Raw genomic sequence first — 20,325 nt, 5'->3', positions numbered from 1 at the left:
TTTGCGAAAAGCAGAAAATGTATTTGTGCACATTTTAGATGCGCACTCCAAATAAAGAAAAGGGAACTCTGTTGTCTATGGTGGGTGCTCCTCCTGACCTCGTGCGACGAATCTGCCAGTCGGACCAAGAAAGTGACGTAGATGTCCTTTCCTTCTTCCCAGAGTAATCTAGTAAGAGAGTGACGACACTAGCGTTGAATCCCGTTGTAACAATGGAATGCGGAAGTGCTCATTCTATCTCAAAGGGATAGTTCCAATGTTTGGAACTATAACCCATAGGCACCCGCTTTGCGTGTCGCCACTCTCTTACTATTCCACTCGGTTTCTTCCACGTCTGCTCTGGTTCCTGTTTCCGCTCTCTGTTTAAAGATGGCAGCCATGAGACCGTGAACGAGCGACGACAGACAGGTTCAGGCTCGAGGCGTTTATTATGACATGGCATTGGAGTTAGCAGCTGTACGGCTTTATGCTCGCAACGTGGCACATTTGCAATAATCTTAAATCGTCTCAGATGCGCCCTCAAATGACGAGTGTTGTGAAAAACAGACGTGATGATGGTTGCCTGTAAGCTAAGTTAGCAAGCCTCTGTTAGCCACATAGATGAGCTGCTCGTTTCGTTTCGCTGTGTGCGTCTGAAAGCCAAGCCATCCAGCCATCTGTTCTGTTCTGCATCCTGGATCTGAACACCGTGCATGGTGAGTTACACATCTGTTGATAAAACAACGATTTGTATTAAACACACACGAATATGAACGAGCGTTCCTGATTCTATCATGCAATTCAAAATAATGTAAACTGTGTAACATTTGTGTGTGTGAAAGTTGACTGAAAATCATGGCTAATCTACAATCTCAACGCGTTGTAGCTTGTAGATTTGCTTTAGTCGGATATCCAGAGAACATAAGTGGTTAAACTATTGTAGTCTAGTCTGTTTCTGTAAAGTATTAATGACGCAATGTTACCACTTAACAACTAGGACATACACTTGAACATGAACTTGGAAGAATACATAAAGATGCACAACATAACATCCCAATGTCATGTGACTGACACACACACACATATACACACACACACACACACACACACACAGTGAACTAACCCAAGGAATGCATGGCCTTTCTAACCATGTAAATTCTGTCAATATGTTTCTCTTCACCAGTTTAATTTCATTATGGCCATCACACAATTCCGCCTTTTCAAGATCTGCACATGTCTAGCCAGTTTGCTTTCCTTCTTCAAAAGATTGATATGCAGGTAAGCTTGTCAGAATGTTCATACAAATCAGCATATCAGCAGCAACAGTGTTTTTGTTGTTTATATGTTATATGTCTTATAATGTTGTATATGCCAGTTCCCACAGCCACAAGCAACTCTAGATTCAATTTTGAATCTAGAGCTGCAACACCAAACGGCCTGGCCAATCAGCAGCAGCTAGAAGCTAGAAGCTGCTGCTAGAAGCTGCTAGAAGCTGCTGCTGATTGGCCAGGCCGTTTTGTGGCCGGGCATCAAGTCTGCCTGAGAGTTCCCAGATGGGAGCAGGAGGGGGGAACCCAGTGTACTCTCTGCTGCCCCATCTGGCGGAGTCAGGTTACCTCTCGGGACCCTACGTTAAAGTTTTCTGACATTTGTATGACTTTAACGTAGGGTCCCTCTCCAGTGCGTAAGCCCACTATAGGATCTGTACATAACCTCCGTTGCAGCCGTGCTGCGCTTTTTTGATTGGGGTTAGATGTTTCAAAAGAAGCATATATCTGCTATAGGAGACAACGGAAACATCAACTGAGAAGGGACCCTCCGGAAGGTAAACATCCAAATGTTTAACCTTTACGGGGGTTCCGAGAGGGGCTATGACACCCCATACATCCAATCTGATTGTATTAAATTACGTTAAACTCACCAACATTGCAGCTGCACAGAAAGGGGTGTGTGTGTGTGTGTGTGTGTGTGTGTGTGTGTGTGTGTGTGTGTGTGTGTGTGTGTGTGTGTGTGTGTGTGTGTGTGTGTGTGTGTGTGTGTGTGTGTGTGTGTGTGTGTGTGTGTGTGTGTGTGTGTGTGTGTGTGTGTGTTACCAGAAAACTTGTACAGATAAACAGTGATGCAAATTGCCTGCATCTTTACTCACTAAATTGAGAGAGGACGCAATCATGACACCCTCTGGGGGTCCTGAATCCTGTGATGCATGCAATACTGTATAACTTAGTTGAAGTAGGACTCAAAATGTCCCGCCTGGGACCCATTACATTGAAAACCTATTTACATCACTGGGTAATTACCGAATAGATGCAGCTCACTATATATGTATCCACAAATGGCTTAACTGTTGAATACTGGAGAGGATGTTACTCTATTCATTACACGTCTTAAATTGAGCAAGGCTTAAAATAATAAAGTAAATAATTTTGTTAAATAAACATTTAACCACCTTATTTACGCTATTTTATACCATTGTTAGGAACCGGAATCGATGCGCAGAACCTGAATCGGACTCATAAAAATCCTAACGATACCCATCCATAGTTGTCACTACTGGTGTTGTATCCTACTGCCAGTGAGGAGCCCCCACCAAACACGCCCTACTGACAATTGCCACCCCAGGGGTGTTACCATGTAGGAGTATGTGCAATGACCAATATCACTCTCCCCGCCCTGCTTCTCTTCGCCATACACGTGCCAATTGTATTCACCTAGATGCCCGACAAAGCCGGATGCACCACGGTGGTTTCGAACTCGCAACCTCGGTGGTGGTAGGCAGGGACTTTTTACCATCGCACCACCCGAGCGCCTGAGCTGTCCTTCAACCTTCACGCAAAATGGGTTGTGTAACTTGTGTGTAGTTAACTTGCAATTATGTAACTCAGGCAAAATATCTTCAGTAGTAGTTGCTCTCGTTAATTAGAAATTGATAATCCTAAATAATCTCCAACTGGTGACCAAATAAAATAGGGACTGTGGACACAGGGACCCATTTTAGCTCAAAATCCTGAGTTTAAAACACACTGGTATATGCCACGGTTTCATTATAATGATCATGAATGATATCTTCTTTATGTATTTTTACAGGACTGGAAGGGGACGTAAACTCAGTGGTGATCAGATAACCCTCCCAACCACTGTGGATTTCTCTGTACCCAAACAGGTCAGTATTCTTAATCAGCTGGCCACTGCACCCACATCTAATCTACTGTAGTTTGGCACAGTGCCAGTTTTATGAGAGAAATCTGACACTGGCCATTGTGTGTATACATTTGAATCTACCGTATCTTACTTACTCAATCTACCAGGCAGTTTACATTGTTTTCAAGGGTATCCATTTTAGGGAAATGGTTGATGTTAAAGTGATGTTGGTCCTGTCGAATTTTAATGCCACACATTGTTGTTGCTAGTCTGTACAGCCGGAGATTGAGGAATGGAGCTCTTGGGATGAAGACGCTCCAACAAGTATCAAGATTGAGGGTGGCAATGGAAACATTGAGGGAGAAGGGGAAGAAGGGGAACCTGACTACTTCAAAGACATGACGCCCACTATCAGGAAAACACAGAAGGTATTATGTCTGTCTTCGTATTGTATTTTATCTTTATTGTCTTCGTTATTGTTAGTTAGAACATGCCTGCCCTAAAACAAAAAAAATGCGGATTAATCAATTATCAAAATAATCGTTTGCTGCAGCCATAAAATCGTTTGCTGCAGCCCTACATTACTTGTTGCAGAACTGCGTAAGCTGGGCAGGCAAGTCAACATTACCGGCAGCCAATTTATTAATTTCGTTAAAAGTGATTCAGAATTGTAGAAAATAGGAATCGTGATTTTTACTTGACTTGATCCCACCCCACCTGTAATAATGAGTGTACTTGTATTTTCTGATAAACCAAAATAAGGTCATGGAGTCATGTTATGACCAACCACCTGCTTAGTTTAAAATATTAGCCGATCTAGATCTGCTTTACTGGACTGTCCCTCCCTACCCTCAACACTTCCTGTCCTGTTCTCTGGTTGTACATTTTACAGATTGTGCTGAAGAAGCGGGAACCTAACTACCTTGTACCTGACGGCTCGGCAGGTTTCTCCAGCCGACTGGCGGCCACACAGGACATGATGCAGTTCAATCAACCCTCTGTGAGTCAGACTTTACCTTCTGACAACTGAGCTTTGCCTACTGTTAGTCATTTCCAATTAATTAATTGGATTGGATTTCGCTGCCCTCAGTTGTTGGGCACCAATCAGGGCCCAGTATGCAAATATGTGGTCATAACCCTCACCCTAACCCTAACCTCCCATGGGGCAGCACACCTAAACCTAACCTTAAACCTCTCCCAACCCTTAACGCACCCCTCACCAACCTTAATCCGGTCGTTTTAACGCACCCCTCACCAACCTTAATCCGGTAGTCTTAACGCACCCCTCACCAACCTTATGTCTATAATAATAATAATAATAATGCTTTATTTGTATAGCACCTTTTAAGAACCAGTCACAAAGTGCTTTAACAGAGAAACGTATATAAAGACATAGCAAGGAGGCATAGAATAAAATACATTGTCAATAATGCACAAAATCACAACAGAAGAAATCAATAAAAAAATCACAAGGGTAGGGGTTGAATGCAGCTTTGTAAAAATTAGTCTTAAGGAGTGATTTAAAACGGGGCACAGATTCGGCAAGCCTGATCTCTATGGGCAGGGCATTCCAGAGAGACGGTGCACGGATAGCGAATGCCCGGTCGCCTACAGTTTTTTTGATTTGATTGAGAGAAGTGCCGTGCCGGATGATCGTAGCTCGCGAGCTGGCTCATAGGGGTCGAGTAGGTCAGAAATGTAAGATGGAGCAAGTCCGGATCTAGCTTTGAAAGTGAATAAAAGTATTTTAAAATTGATTCTGTATGAGACAGGCAGCCAATGTAGGGTGGCCAGGATAGGGGTGATGTGATCAAATTTTCTAACCAAAGGACACCTCCCGGTTTATCACCAGAGGCATTCTTTTTTTTTCACCCGTCCTGGAAATGCAGGTTCCACAGAGAGATTCCAGACATAATACATCTATGCAGTGATATTAGACCAAGCTCCAATGCTTGCTTTAACACTTTGATTGCTGGAAGATCTCAACAGGCCTATTTGGATGTTGCTGCCATTTAACATTGCACAAAGGCCTTGTTCGGGGGCCCACAGTAAAATGTTCTCTTATAGCGAGAATCACACGCCTACATCAAAAGAAAGCTGAACTTGTCCACTTCAATTAAAAAAATACATTTTGATTTTACCATGTTCCATTCTGGAGATATTGACCTTTTTGCAACACCTGCATTTGCCTGGAAGTGGTTATCTTGAACAGCGAGCAGAGTTATGGATGGTTTAAAGTCAGAGACATTGACAGGCAGATATAAAATTGAACCCAATAAATATCCTATACATCCTATACACCGAATGAAAGCCCTGAATGTGTACTTTTACGAGGAAAAGAGTAAACATTGATCCCATGTACAGTTAGACAGTAATTGGTTATTGAATGCAGCTTGTGCCCACCAGATAACTTCAGAGAAGACATGGACTGAGTGGTGCAACTCTGTCAGAGTTGCACCACTCACTTCACATGGGTGTGATTTTTATTATTACTACAGTAGAAGTTTTTTTCTTATGAAAGCAGAGAGTCTTCTGTTTCATACGGTATATAGTATTTATATGTCGCTATAGGCCTTATTTTGTGAATATTGAGTTCGGGTCCATGTCTTCTCTGCAGTTATATCTGGTGGGCGCAATGTGCATCCACCCAGTATCCAATTTATGACAAACTGTACATGGGATCAATGTTTACTCTTTTCCTCGTAAAAGTACACATTCAGGGCTTTCATTCGATGTATAGGATGTATAGCATATTTATTGTGTTTATTGTTATATCTGCCTGTCAATGTCTGACTATAAACCTTCATAACTATGCTTTCTTTTTGATGATGATTGCCGCCTCGCCTAATCTATCTCACTGCTTTCATTGTTTTGATCGCAGTAACATTGGGGGGGGGGGGGGGGGGGGTCATGGGCACATTGGGCAGCAAAAGTCTTGATCCGTACGGCTATAAAAAGTCCCATTCCACCGTTCGGTTCAGAACTATAGTATAACGGTGAGACGCGTTGTCATCCGCTGATTTTGTTTTTCAAGCTAGTGTAGGGGAACATGCCTGGGCATGCTAGCCTGGCACGGCCAGACTCATAGCGAGGGTTCACTGATGTTTCCTCCGGGGAAGAATCTTCAGTGAATCCCCGCTATGAGGCTGGCCAAGCCAGGCTATGGGCATGCAGCTTGGGGGCGATGGAGGGGGAAAAAAGCGTCACCCGGCTGTGATGTCGACGAGAAGGAAAAAATGACTTCCACAGATGACAACACCACGGTTTAGGTCGCGGAAAAGTTCGTTATACATTACACCCGGGTCGATTACGTCCCCGACGCGTTCATTGCGGTCTTATCACTACAATTATAATGAATAAAAAAGCGTTACAATCACACGTCTGAGCGATCTCCGATTATGACGGCTCTGCATGGCGATACGTGATCCACCAACGGAACACTGTCTTGTCGTAGCGGGCCCCTCGATACTGTGGTTAGTTCGTAGTATTGTAGGCTCGGGGATCGTTTGGTCGCTACAGTATGAAGAAGGAAACATGCATCTGTCCATGTGTGTTGCAAATGTCCGAGCCGAGGTGGAAAGCCTGGTGAGGCGAGGTTTTCACACATCGGCATGGGCGCTTACACTGGCTTCTACACGTAAAGCGGCCCGCCCTCCTGTTTTCAGGAGGGGAGGGGGTTTTTTTTTTTTGTTTTTTTTTCTGATCACGTGAGCGGGAATAAGCAGCAATGATAGGGCGATGGTTCTTCATTGTCCGGGTGGGTAAAAAGATGAATGAAAGTATGCTATAAAAAAGTGATTGAAACGTATTGATACGTGATCCGCACCCGACGTTTGATTAATTGATAACGTATTGATACGCGATCCGCGTTGGGAGTGTTTTAAAATGATCCAGGACTTATTTTAATGAATACATTGATATTTTAACGGCAATAGAGGGAAAGGTAACCAGAAGAGCAGGCACCTAAATATTGTGGGCACGTCAATGTTAAATTGTCTATTTTTTCCCCAAATGTAATTAAAAATGTATATAATTGGAAATTCTGAGCTCTACCACTTCAGCCACTGACATAGATTTGAGAATGTACAACAAAAGCAAACCTTTTAGTTTAGTAAATTAACTGGAATACTGGCTGTGGCGTTATTATTCTCATGTTCCTTACTATTCAACAGGCCGAGTTGGGAGAACTAGATAACTGGCAGGAGGATGCCAACGCCTGGGAGGATGAGTCTGATGCAACCTGGATGGCAGAGGAGGTGCTCAGGTAATGGCATGTCAAGAGTTCACACTGGCCTATTCATAGTCCACCACACACACACACAATACACTTTATTGTTGTAGGTTGCTGTGGGTTTTGATAGGAGGCAAATAGATATTCACATTTCACAGTACTCTATTGGTATTGTGCATTTGGAGTCTGTACGTTAATGTTATGTCCAGCAGGTGGCAGTGGTTGCAAGTAAATAGAATATAGACACTACACACTCCAAAGCTGACAGCTTCTAGTGCATTGTGGTGACATTGCTTGCAATCCTGTTTGTTTTTCAGACAAGGGAAGCTGGCAGACCGAGAAAAGCGTTCCATGGAGCAGCAGAGGAAGAAGATGGAGAAAGATGCCCAGAGGATGATGAAGAAGGAGCAAAAGATTGCTGTTAAGCTCTCGTAACATTTTAATAATGCTCAATGTTGAGCTTGTGGACGGAAGAAAAAACATTCAACCATTAACTCGACCCTGCTGTCACAAAAGCAACCAGGAATCCAGGATCCACTAGTGATCCAATGAGCCAATGTCATCTTACACCAAATGATTTCCCCTAGCAGCCATTTTAGTCATTGTTGTTTTGCCACAGCAATGTGAAAGCACTTGTGAATTTGACATACAGCTAGCTGTCTGCCACATCAAGACTTTAGGTCATTCTGGTCTAAAGGGGATTCAGTATTTTGTATAATGCAAATGTATCTTGCACCAAAAAAACAAAGATACAGCAGCATTAGACACAACTACTAAGTTTCTGGTTTCATCTATTAGATAAATTACACAAATTCTATTTGGGGTTTTCCAGGAACAATTGTAAATAAACTGGTACCTATAGTACTCTAATGGGGAGTGCAAGTTATTTGATTTGTCTTATTTATAATCTTTAAAGACAAAGGAGTGTAATGTTTAATTTATACTCTATTGTACGATGGTGTCGCTTGCGTGAAAATAGCCGCTCTACAAGCTTGCAACATGGTGTGACCGTATATATCTATTTTCAGAGTGTGACACCATTGTATGACAAAGTATAAATCAGGCTTAATTCACTGTATATCAGTGACATCCCTTTTTTGCTTGATCATTGTGCTTTTATAATTTAATTTCTCTTTATTGAAGTCACATTTTCCTTATTGATGTATGTTTGATATTCCATGTACCTCCCTGTACTGTGTATCTTGTATTACACTGGAATTCTGCATTGAAATGAAGGGTCTTGAAATAACAGTTCAAGGGATTCGAGAGACTGTAATTTATAGCCTTATAATAGTTAGCTATGTGTTCCTATGGTAACTGCATAGCTGCTGATCTGCCAGGCTCATGTCCTGTGTCTTTGGTGTTGAATCAAAATATCTACTATTTTGCCCTAACCCTCCCTTTTAATATACAGTAAAACTATACTTATCAGGCTTACCCTCTCATCTGTTCTTTTTTTTTTACATGATGACTAGTATTGCTGCACAGACAGTCTTTTGTGTACTGTCAGCTGCTTGCAGTACAGCTTTGGATCTGTAAGTTGGAAAGGGATGGAAAATGACGTGTTACTCCCTTTCTCATGGAAAAAAGAAAATAACTATGGTAACGGCTCAAGTGATGCAACTTAACAGCCTTTTACGCACCGAATGGTTGTGTTTCCAGTCAGAGAGCTGTAGTTGTCATGGAAACAAAGTCCTGTACTTGGAAAATGTGTTTTAGGTGGATATTACCGTATGTCCTGGGTCTTCAGGACTTGTTCCATCACTCACATGATGCAGTGTTTTGAGTGTCTGCTGAATGATACAATAACAGTACTTGTATGAACATATAGTGGAGTTCATCTATTGAATGATTCATTCCAAATTTCAAGAATCTTAATTTACAATATGCACTGTAAAATAACAGACTTATGCATGAATCGGTTGAAGAATCAACTGGGAGGCTCACAGGAATTATGGCAACTGTCCTCATTTTTCTTTTCTGATGTTTGGAAAATGCTCTTTTGCCTTCTGTTATCAGTTAGCATTATGGTAAAAGGTGCACGTTCTGTTGTATCAAAGGGATTGTTTTTTATTCTGCACATTTCATTTTCAACAATAAATTGAATCCCCTTTTACTATCTGTCGGCTGTCGCAGTGATGGACAAAGATTAAGCATAATTTAGGTTTTGTGTCGGGGTGCAAGATGAAACTTATTAATCCCTGTGTGGTTTCATGAAATGCATGACCTGATTTCCATATAAACCAAATTAACCCTGGCCTATTCTGGGCATGTCATTGTCAAAAATAGCTCAATTAGATCTACAAGCTTGTGAGCAATTTTAGCTATTAGGACAAAGTATATAGGGGTTACGTGTTATGATTTGGAAGAAACAAAACCCAAGATAACAGACAAGGATATATTTATTAATAGGCATCACCCATTTTGCTGAACAATTAGTAAGTCATGTGACTGTAATCTCACCACTGTCACCACCACCCGTTTCAAGGCATGCTTTCCTGACAGACCCTCAGAGGCTGAACACTTATCAGGTTTTTGGAACGGAGACCTACATTTTCTTATTCACCGACAGTGACATAGCCTACAACTTACACATTAGAAATAGGCCTACTGGTGTATTGTCAGCTGGTTTCAATTTTCTTTTAAGACCATCATTGGCCCTGCCTCTCAATCTACTTTGTACTGCTCACTAACAGACCAGGGCCTCAGAGATTACAGCATGTGGGATGATTCATTAGTCTGTCATCACTATCATGAACTGAGAGGTCATGATTATGCAACTGATGACAGACCACCATATGGCAGAGATAAATTGGAGTCTGTTGTGTACCAAAAGGTTCCTAGTAATTGACCATATTCACACTTTTGTCATGCCCCTCCATCCTCTCGATGGCAAAAGAACATGGTCACCATTTGAATATATGGTCAATAGTGATCCATTTTTTCCACACCAAGTGGATGATTGCTTAAGACGCTGCTCTAGCAGTGAACCCGTTTTTATTGGTCTCAGGGTCTGGAAATCCATTTTAAAGCACCAGGGTGTTCTCAGTAAATCCATTTTAAAGCATCAGTGTTCTTAGTAAAGTAGATTATTTCTAACACCAACATTGTCATCACCATAGCCCAAGAGATATTTGAAAACACAGCATTTACATAACAGGCAAATGTGCGTTGTTGCACTGGGTTCAGACTGAAGACATTTTCCTTAATAATTCATGTTTAACTTATGTGAAGGAAGAAACCATGTACCACCCACATGTTTGTGCCGCTTGAACTACTGCAACTTGTATAATTTAGTTTGTAGTTATGAACAATACATTTTCCATTCATGGAGACAGGCAATGGCAATATATCAGAGTTGTCTTCTAGGTTCTTTATTACATTTTGCTGCTGCCCTTAAAACACAAAGACAGGTGCGATTATCATGCTTTAATAAATATACAAGGACATTTGATGTAAACCACCAGTATTGCACATAGCTCAGGCACATAACACAAGTGTCAATATTTTAGAAGCATCAGTACTTGCTATACAAAGGGTGTAATGTAAATACTGTAAAGAGCTCTATACTCCCAGGGAGAAATCTTCACAAAAACATGACATAAGAATACATAGAAGCTTTGGCTGAACTTTGTTTGTTTTTGAACACCACATGACATTGAAGTCTCAAAATACCATAAACTCAAATAACATTGATTCCATCTACAACGCAAACTCACTTTAAACAAAAAACACCCCAAAACAGGGAGCGCTATTGAACAGTGATACCACTTAACCATCTAACCAGATGACCAGTAATACTGCAAACACAAATAAATCAAGAAAATAATACCTTTAATAAATTATCCCTTTCAAATAACCAACAGTGCAAAATAACAAATCCAAAATAACTGCATTGATATGCTCAAGTGTTGGAAAAGAAAAATTCACTAATACTCATAAGCAGATGCTAAGTGCTTTTAGTTGAAGGACAGGTGTGTTCATGCGGGTTGGTGGCCATTACACATCTGGCCTGCGAGTGACGTGGCGAAGAGAGTGTAATCCCATGATGCAGCAACCCCTGATCAAAGCAGCGATGTTGTACACTGGAGCACTTCCATCCACACCATGCCGCGAGTACAGCCATGCCACTGTAGGCAACACGGGTGCTGCCACCGCAACAAAATCAACCAGAAAACTGTTGCTCCAGTGCCGCTTGCTGACCACCCCCAATTCAGGCTGCATGCAAGACTGCTCCTTGACCAAAGACTGCTTCTCACCAACGGTAAAGTCCAGCTCTTCCATGAACCTGTGGCTCTCTGCAGGCTCCAAGGAGCACATCCCTGAATCAGTCGAAGTGTCAGGGCTCTTTGGGGGAGCAGGGTTCGGCAGGACAGACAGGGTAGGGGTTGAGTCATCCAAGTGAACAGTGGTGTGGGTGGAATTCAGGATAGGTGCCTGCAGGTCTAGGAAACCTGGGACACCGTTGGGGGCTGGGAGGGCTGCATTTGCCCCCATTGTTCCCCCATTGAGCTTCAGCAGCTGGAGGAGCAGAGCCTGGAGGTCTTGTGGAGATATTGACACAACATCAGCTTGCACACTCTGATCAACGAAGCTAGGAGGTGGTGGGCTGGGGCAGGTGGTGAAGGTGGAACAAATTGGGGGTGGGGGTGGGTGATTGTTGGACTTCTCCACACCCTCCTCTAGCAGTGCAGACACTCCAGGCCCAGGCAATTGTCTCAGGTTACTGCTGGAGTCCTGACTAAAATCCACTGCCGTGGACATGAAGACCTGCTCCAAAATATCTGCTCTGTTGGCCATCTCATCATTCACCAGTAGCCCACTGTCCGCCATCGCCTCTGCAGCCTGGTCTCCAAGCTCCATACCTCCTTCCTCCTCCCCTACCATCTTGCTCTTCTCCTCCTCATCATCAGGAGACGTTGCTAGGGAGTCGCAGTTAAATTCCTCCGTGGGCTCGTCGTGGAGGTTTGAACCACTCTGGGAGAGCTCCATACTTTGCAGCAGAGACTCCAGCTTCCTGTTCTGGATGTTGATGTCGACGAAATACTTCTGGATGCCCTTGTCCTTCTCCATCAGACTGCTCTTCATCGTCTCCACCACCTGGCGCAGCTGTTTGATTTCCTTACGTGCCTCCTTCAGGGACAGCTGTGCTTCAACGCGGTGGCACTCCTCCTCAATCCAGTCCTCCCTCATCCTGTCCAACTGCGATTTCAGCTCGTCAATATCAGCCTCCCTGAGGAGAAAGAATGGTCTTTAAAATATACTCCCAGAAAAAGACAAAGGTGGCCTCAAACAGGTTATGAAGAAAATGATTTAAATAGGGTGGCTTTTGTACAATAAAATTGTGGTATCACACTAAAAATGCAACGATAGCCACAAATCTCCATATTAACCAACCTGTCATGAACTCTGTTCTCAGACTCCATCAGTTTGATCTTCAGATGCCTGATAGCCACCTCCTTTTGTTGCAGGGGGGTAAGGTACTGTTCAGGGTTCGGGGGCCTTATACCATGGTTGTCTCCGCAAGAATGGTAGCGGCTCACCCTTCTGGTTGGAGGAGAGATTATTCAAAATGAAGATCCAACTCTAAGAAAGAGCAGCATCCAAGTTGCCATTTTAAAAACAGCAACAACAGAAATACCCCCTTTCAGATGAAAACTAAAATCCACCCCTAAAGAAGGAAATTGATTAGTTTGTTCAGTCTGGCAAGTGTGCTGTCAGGGCAGATGCTTGCTGAAGCCTGGAATTACTCCCGACACAGGATTACTGGCATGCAGACTACAGGCAAAAGACCCACACAACACTAGGTTATTTAAATGCTGTGTTATGTTAAATGCTAATAGAGTCAGCCAGAAAAGCAATCACTTTAGGAATAAAAAGGAACAAACTGCATTGATTATTTGACAGAATCTAGACACTATTCACAGATTCATGTTGGTAAATAAGCCCAGTTAGCGTTTTTCATCTTGCTCAAAGAGTATGGATAAAAGGATAATCGCCATGTTTGTGGGATTGGTTAATATGTAAAGGAGCAAACTCCTCCAATACATGCAGGATTCATAGTCATCCCAATATCCTAGCAACCTGGGATTGTAATACTGTGATGCGAGTGCTCTGCATCCCAGCCAGAAATAGAAACGCCCAGCAGAAGGTTGCTACTGAGAGAACGAGGATGTCACATGACACTGAGGCGAGCAGAGAGAGCTGACTGAGGGATGGATACGGAGGGGGGGGATGATGTAGGCATGACAGTGCATTAATCGTTAACCATGTATCCAGAAGATAGGTTAAGCTACTAAAAAAAAACCCACATGCTACATGTCCCAACCAAGTAGGGCTCAGCTGCCGAGGCTATTGTTAAAAATATGCTGTCACTAAGCAACAGGATAAGCCTGCTGTGCCAGCTCAGTAACTAGACAAAAAAAAGGAGAGAAAGAAATCAGGCAATGCCGAGAATCTGAGATACTGGCTGGTCAGCCTAAACATTGTACTACAGGGTACAGTTCTTTAGGGTCACCCAAGGACATTTTGTTTATAGTCATATCCTAATAATCCTTTCTGCAACACAATAATCACCATTGTAGATCAGATATCCACTGCTCAAAACTGTTTATTCTGCTATGCACTAATGCCAAATAGATAAAAGCAGAAATGATCTAGAGACAAGAAGAAGCTAGTTCATTCTTAAAAATGGTCACCTGGAGGTAGGGCTGGAGTTGCTGCTGCTGTTTGTTGAGGGGGGAGTTCTGGGAGGGGTTCTGTAGGGGGCATACAGCGCTGCATCACGGTTGAGTTTTGGACTCCCTGGTGGCTTGAACACTGGGACAGGTCTTGTTTGGGCACCACCACGGCTTGGTATCCTACCAGGAATGAAGCATTTTAACAAAGAATATATCACCTTTGATATATTATTTTTATTTTAACTTTTTAATCTACTGAGCTGCCTAGCTTCCAAGTCTAAACACTGGCATGTTAGGAATTAAGAAAATGTTATACTGCAAAAATAAATTAAAACCACCCCATACCTGCTGCGTGAAGGATTCTTCTTCCCTGTAGACATGGATGCAAGGCTGGTCTTTAGGCTGCCAGAGCTGCTAGAGGAGCTGAAATCTGCCTCACTACCTGCAATACATTAGCCAGTGTGTTATCAAGATGAAACAGACAAGTTTTATAGGATGTACAAGACTTTTGTGAATAACAAGAGGAACAGAAACCTGTTCAAATCAGCTACATAACCTGTATCTCTTCTAAATATACGAGTCCCTACTCCCTACAGAAGCTGTAGAAAGATGTGAAAAGCAGATCCATCTAGCCACAATTGTTTGACAAGGGTTGACAGATCTGTTGGATGAAACTTAGCTGCAATTTGCAACTCTAGATCTTTTTATAATTGGATGAATCTAGAGTTGCAATACCCTCCATTGACTCCCCATTCATCCAATTTGCTTTTGCGATCTGCTTGTATTAAACAACGTTAAACTCACCAACATTGCAGCTCTAGGCCAAGCTTGAATTATCCTCTTTCAATCTGCCAAGCTTTTGTTTCATAAAAATCCACCGTAGACATTATGAGCTACTTTGTCAAGACAGTCTGTGCAGGTTATTCTTTTTCGTTGGAGTTGGAGTTTGGAAGCACTTGTTTTTATAACAGGTCACGCTGCTGCCTCCTGCATTATGTGCAAATTCAAAACAGGGCCGTTCAGTGACTTCGACAAGTGCTTCCAAACTCCAACACTTTGAAAAAGAATCACTTGCACAGAATTTCTTGACAGAAAGTAGCTCATAACATGTCTATGGTGGATTTTTATGAAACAAGCTTGGCAGATTGAAAGAGGATAATTCAAGCTTGGCCTAGAGCTGCATGTTGGTGAGTTTAACGTTGTTTAATACAAGCAGATCGCAAAAGCAAATTGGATGAATGGGGAGTCAATGGAGGGTATTGCAACTCTAGATTCATCCAATTATAAAAAGATCTAGAGTTGCAAATTGCAGCTAAGTTTCATCCAACAGATCTATCAACCCTTGTCTGATGGGCATTCATTATATCCCCCCAATAAAGATACAATAAATACAACAGTCCCACAGAAAATGTGTAAATGCAGAGGAAAGGTTAACTCACACACCATTTTGAAACAAATTTCTGAATAAAAACACAAACAATGTAACATAGCATCTCCAACACAGAAATAAGAACCAGAACCTGTAATATCAGCAATTCAAATTCCAGGTGTGGGAGATCACTATGCCACAGCACTGTAAGTAATGATGAAAGTTAATTGAATAGCTATACCTGAGTAGCATCTCTTGCCATTAAATAAAACCATAGTGTTAACTTGTGCTCACTAGTGATTGTGAAAAAGAATAGTGTAAAAGTGACTGATCCAGACCTCAAGTACTCAGTGACTGAAATGATGGTATGTGCAAACAGGAAAATAACCAGCTCCAGCTAATCGGCCTAATTGGCTACACCCTGAGTCAACCAATCAGTTTACATAGTCCTGTTGGGGTTTTGTTCTCTAGTTTTGTTGTTGTTTTGTTTTACCAATGATCAACCAGTTTTGTCTTTACTAATCTGTGTATTTTGTTTCACTAAGCACAGATTAAAAATGTGGATGGTAAATCCATTCAGAGATAAACGTTGTCAGTAGCCTACACCACAAATGCACATTAATCTAACAATGAAGACATAGTGTGTTGTCATTTTCAAAGCAACTGTTTCCCAACCAGTGTCTGCCGAGCTTAACATGTCAAGGAATCTGTTGCTGACAACTAACAAATACACAGTCATTGTACTTGAATTATTGGCACGCAGAAGCACTCAGAGCACCGTACAACATACTGCATAAGCCTGTCTGCAATACACAAATTAATATTTCATCAAGGTATACAGATCAAACATATTTACTCATATCTGTGTCATATGAAGCAAAATACCAATATTTAAATTGTATAATTGGCACTGGAGATGTGCTGCACTTGTCTGCAAACTAACTCGGACCCTGGAAAACATTGGGGGGGTGCAGCCCTCCCAGTCCCCGACGGTGTCCCAACAAAAGATGTACCTGTGTTTGAAAGTTCTAATGGATTTACGTAAACCCCACCATCCATATTCACCTTTAGCTGTTGACTTCATGGCGGATTTCTGCTCCCTCTTGTACCTTGGTGTGGTGCGTTCTGCATTCCACTCCATCATCATTCTCACCCTCTTCACTTTGGTCTTGCGCTCGGGCAGTAAGGGACTGTGCGGACTGTTCTCTGAGCCTGACGGGGTTTTGGAGGGGGACACAGACTGACTAGTGGGGCAGCCGGTGTCATCTATGTAGACAGGCACACAGACAGTAATACCGTATCCAAGAACAGGCGGACAGGCAGGAATGCAGGCAGGCAGAGAACAACCAATCAAAGCTCAAGGTTCGTGTTTACAGTGTTATCTAAGAGATAACCAATCATTTTGACAGTGGCTCATTTACATGAAAAGTGCTGTTGTTACTACTGTTACTTTGATTAGGTGTAATGTGGTGTAGTTCTGTTTCACACCATGTCAAAATTCTGAACACAACTTACTATTCACTACTATGCACAGTGTCTGTATCATAATGTTTGTATCATTTGACTAGACTTATCATTTGACAAGACTAAGAGCAGTAGGCCTATATACAAATCTCCTATTTCTTTAAAGGAAAAATCAGTAATATTTTATTGGCTCATCAGTGTTGATCAACAATCACTCCTCTGTTACCTTAATGGCTGCTGAGATTAGAATTCAGAGAATTAAATTGTTTCTAAACAAACTCTCTGTCTTTCATTGGAGGTGCCCCACACCCCCAGGAAATTCAATATAACTTAGGTCAGACGCCTTATCAGACGACGTCACACTGATAAGAAACAGCATGCGCGCATAAAGGCAGCAGAAGAACACCACCTCTCATAAGATGCAATGGGAAAGTTCTAACTGCACTCACGTGTAAAAAATGCCCCATCAAACTTTCAGATGCTGTTTTTCTCCCAGTGTGGAGGAAGAATGATTAGGATTTTTATTGTGATCTCTCGCCCTTGAAATATATAATCCTTGGTTTCTGTTGTGTTTGAAAACAGTTGTCCTCAAAACCACACCTCCAGACGGCTCCAGTCGCTGTCATAAGAACGGGAGGTGCGCTCAAGCACGGCTGCACGCGCACCTGCAACCCATCAAGTATAATCTATGCTTCGTCCCGCGATGGTGTCGCGCACGCAGACCTCTACGCTCACAACAGTCGAATCTGCGATGCGATGTGAGCTTGTATATCAGCTGTTCTCTATGCGCAATACTGTTGGGCTTTGAAGTATAAATGTCTCCTAGGGTGCAGTGCACCTCACTAGCCAACTCACAAGAGGAGGTTGAATGGACTGAAACCAGCGCTCCCCAAAACAACAGGTTTGGAGATCTGTTGGGAATTGATTACATGAAACAGTCACCCGTGCGCCCAGTCCCAATGTTTGTAAACAAATAATTGGTCAACAAACACATCTATCTGTGATAAATAAAAGCAGTATACTCACAAACACTTGCATTAGGCCTACACTATTTCTGCAACTATGTGGGAAATTATTAACCTAGAAATTTGCAATGTTTCTTTTTGTCCTGTTTGTCCTTGTCTCTTTGGGGACGTTGTTGCTTTTATGTTTGTGTTTGTGATTTGTGATGTTTTTTAAAAAAGAAAAAGAAATGGGTGACTATGTGCAACTGTCCCCAATAAAAAAAATATCCCCAAATATACATGTTCACTAGACATTTCTGAACTGTACCTCTACGTGTCTGATAATGCCATTTAGTTTCTGTCACCCAACATTAAGCCCATGTTGTGGCTTCATTGTCTCCATCAGGCTGAAGGCATGGGGAGATGTTTTGCACCCTGTCCGTCCGTCCTAATGTCCGTCTGTCTACTCTGCGACCAGCTAATCTCCACCACCGTTGGCCCGGTAGCTGCCAAACTGTGCACACATCCATGGATGCCAGAGCAGAACCTCTGCTCAGATTCAACCTGTCATAGCGCCACCAGGAGGCCGACTTTTGCGACACACATTTTTTTAATATGAGGCTACTCATACAGATTTTGTCCAAAAATCGAGCAAATCAGTACATAGTATCTCTATAGTCATGTGATCAACACAGATCTGTCTGATATATTTCATATTCCATCCTAATTGGCTAGCACTGGCTTCCAAACTTTGCAGGATTGGTCCGTTTTGAAAAAGCCTCAATTCATGAAAACAGCGTGCGATTTCCCTGAAATTTTGCACACACATTCTCACTAGGCTGAGGAATAAATGCCTGTTATAGCACCACCACAATGTTTTTTTTATAATACTTCTACACATTTTGTCTAAACATCACGCAAATCCATACACATTATGATAGCACACATACTTGATTTTAACGCATCAACCTTGACCTGTTTTTCTTTATGATCCTGTCATAATAAACCACAACTACATACACCAACACACTACAAGTTCCATCTACGCCTATTGGCTGTTAACTGCTACTTTTATGATCACTCAATACCAAACAATGAATGCACACCCACAACAAACCTGGGGGAGACCAAAGGAGCAGTTGCTCTAGTTAGAGGTGAACTAAGAGCCCCTATTACTGATTGTTCCTTTAAACAAGTGCATTTACATGTACAGTTTTGTGACACCATTTTGTGAAAATATACTAGGGTTGTGCAGGTGAGATTTAGTAAACCCAGTGGTGTTTATACGGCTAATCTCACCTCATTTAACAACAAAAATACAATGAATCATGAAAAGCAAATACTACTAATACTAATAGGCTAACATAGCGTACTATTTTGAAGATTGGGGGTGAGGCTTCTTACCAGAGCAATAGCTATTGGTGCTGACGGTCCTTTTGGAATGATCTGACATCTCACGTTCTTTCCCTTCCTCTTCTGAAGCAGGTGAATCAGACAGCGGTGAATCTTTATCTTTGGGGCGGAATGTATGTAGAACCAACCGTGGTATGCGACTACGAGGGCTCCCTTTCTCAGGTGACTTCTTCTCCTGCTAAAAAGAAAATCTGTCAATACCCTAGGGCGTAGGCTATACTTTAAGCCTGTGCAAAAAAGTTAATTGACAGCAACATTTTTGGTATTTGACGTGTTGCTAAATCTTGCATTAAAACTGCCACTGATAAGTGACATAAAATCATCAGATATTAGCAGCAAGTAGATCTGACACACCTCATATTCCTGGAACGGTCCCATTGTGCCTCATGCGAGCGTTCCCCCCTGGAGGTGGAATGAAAAGGGAGAATCAAAATCGGGTCGTTTTGCTCTGTGCAGTGAGTGGCATCATCTTGACGTGGCAGTCCTGTTCACAAACAAGGCCGAGCCTGTTTAGAAAATCTGTTACATCACTAACTGGCACGGCTGCCTGGCACAGATGGCACAGGAACCAACAGAGGAGGTTGTGAATGTGGGTAGCCTACCTAAAAAAAACACCATTCTATTCTATCCGAAGCCTAGCTTGTAGATCAGTTATTTTGGGGCAAGCGACAGCGCCGTAGGGAAAAGTAGATCAGCATTTAAGCAGCTGAATCAACGTGTATGTTTTGGGTTGTTTAACATACACACATTATTATCACGAAGGCTAGAACTTGACCCCCTGGTGGTCTGGGAATAGTGAGCAAAATATTAAGCAATTGTAATGAGTGTTCTCTTTGTGCATATGTATTCATAACACGAGCAGTTTTTATTTGCTATGGATGAGGAGGAGGGTGATACAAGGAGAGTGACGGCTGATAACAGCCTAAGGGCTGATATGGAAGTAGCTGACCATAGCTGTCACCTTGAGTGACCTCCATGGGGAAGGAGCTCATCCTGTCAAGCATGGCTGCCATAGCGGTTGCATTACTCTCTTGATGTGTTAGTTTGTGACTAAATAATTGTGTCAACACAAAATTACCATCTATCTGGGCATTCACCGTTGATGCC

General features: G+C 42.3%; 2 protein-coding genes across 7 annotated transcripts; one reads left to right on the top strand and one right to left on the bottom strand.

Moving 5' to 3' along the window:
- The first annotated feature begins 307 nt into the window (after positions 1 to 307).
- ebag9 (estrogen receptor binding site associated antigen 9) lies at positions 308 to 9,464 on the top strand. Its single transcript, XM_079502650.1, has 7 exons — positions 308 to 695; positions 1,163 to 1,257; positions 3,064 to 3,139; positions 3,387 to 3,545; positions 4,010 to 4,117; positions 7,290 to 7,381; positions 7,666 to 9,464. The coding sequence occupies exons 1-7, from the start codon at positions 693 to 695 to the stop codon at positions 7,781 to 7,783; spliced, it is 651 nt and encodes a 216-aa protein (XP_079358776.1). The 5' UTR covers positions 308 to 692; the 3' UTR covers positions 7,784 to 9,464.
- A 1,242-nt stretch (positions 9,465 to 10,706) lies between these two features.
- On the bottom strand, positions 10,707 to 19,612 carry sybu (syntabulin (syntaxin-interacting)). Of its 6 annotated transcripts, none has more exons than XM_079502788.1 (7): positions 19,573 to 19,612; positions 19,210 to 19,393; positions 16,463 to 16,663; positions 14,374 to 14,470; positions 14,047 to 14,208; positions 12,746 to 12,895; positions 10,707 to 12,581 (listed from the first exon to the last, which is right to left on the bottom strand). In XM_079502788.1, the coding sequence occupies exons 1-7, from the start codon at positions 19,594 to 19,596 to the stop codon at positions 11,348 to 11,350; spliced, it is 2,052 nt and encodes a 683-aa protein (XP_079358914.1). In that variant the 5' UTR covers positions 19,597 to 19,612; the 3' UTR covers positions 10,707 to 11,347. The 6 variants fall into 6 exon arrangements, with proteins under 6 accessions (XP_079358914.1, XP_079358913.1, XP_079358915.1 ...); XM_079502787.1 differs by having other exon boundaries at positions 19,210 to 19,396; positions 19,573 to 19,611; XM_079502789.1 differs by having other exon boundaries at positions 12,746 to 12,892; positions 19,210 to 19,396; positions 19,573 to 19,611.
- Positions 19,613 to 20,325: the final 713 nt, after the last annotated feature.

Source organism: Electrona antarctica (genome assembly GCF_951216825.1).
Source record: "Electrona antarctica genome assembly, chromosome: 6".
Classification (NCBI taxonomy): Eukaryota; Metazoa; Chordata; class Actinopteri; order Myctophiformes; family Myctophidae; genus Electrona; species Electrona antarctica.
The sequence above is the reverse complement of the archived record's forward strand: the minus strand, read 5'-3'. Positions and strand labels throughout refer to the sequence as shown.

Bases quoted from the DNA above. Each gene is read 5' to 3' on its own strand.
- sybu (XM_079502787.1), bottom strand. From the start codon at position 19,596: ATGGGACCGTTCCAGGAATATGAG. The intron at 16,664-19,209 runs GTAAGAAGCCTC...CTGTCTACATAG, and splicing joins CACCAATAGCTATTGCTCTG to ATGACACCGGCTGCCCCACT. The intron at 14,471-16,462 runs GTGAATATGGAT...AATGTATTGCAG, and splicing joins CATGAAGTCAACAGCTAAAG to GTAGTGAGGCAGATTTCAGC.
- ebag9 (XM_079502650.1), top strand. The intron at 1,258-3,063 runs GTAAGCTTGTCA...GTATTTTTACAG, and splicing joins TTCAAAAGATTGATATGCAG to GACTGGAAGGGGACGTAAAC. The intron at 7,382-7,665 runs GTAATGGCATGT...TTTGTTTTTCAG, and splicing joins ATGGCAGAGGAGGTGCTCAG to ACAAGGGAAGCTGGCAGACC.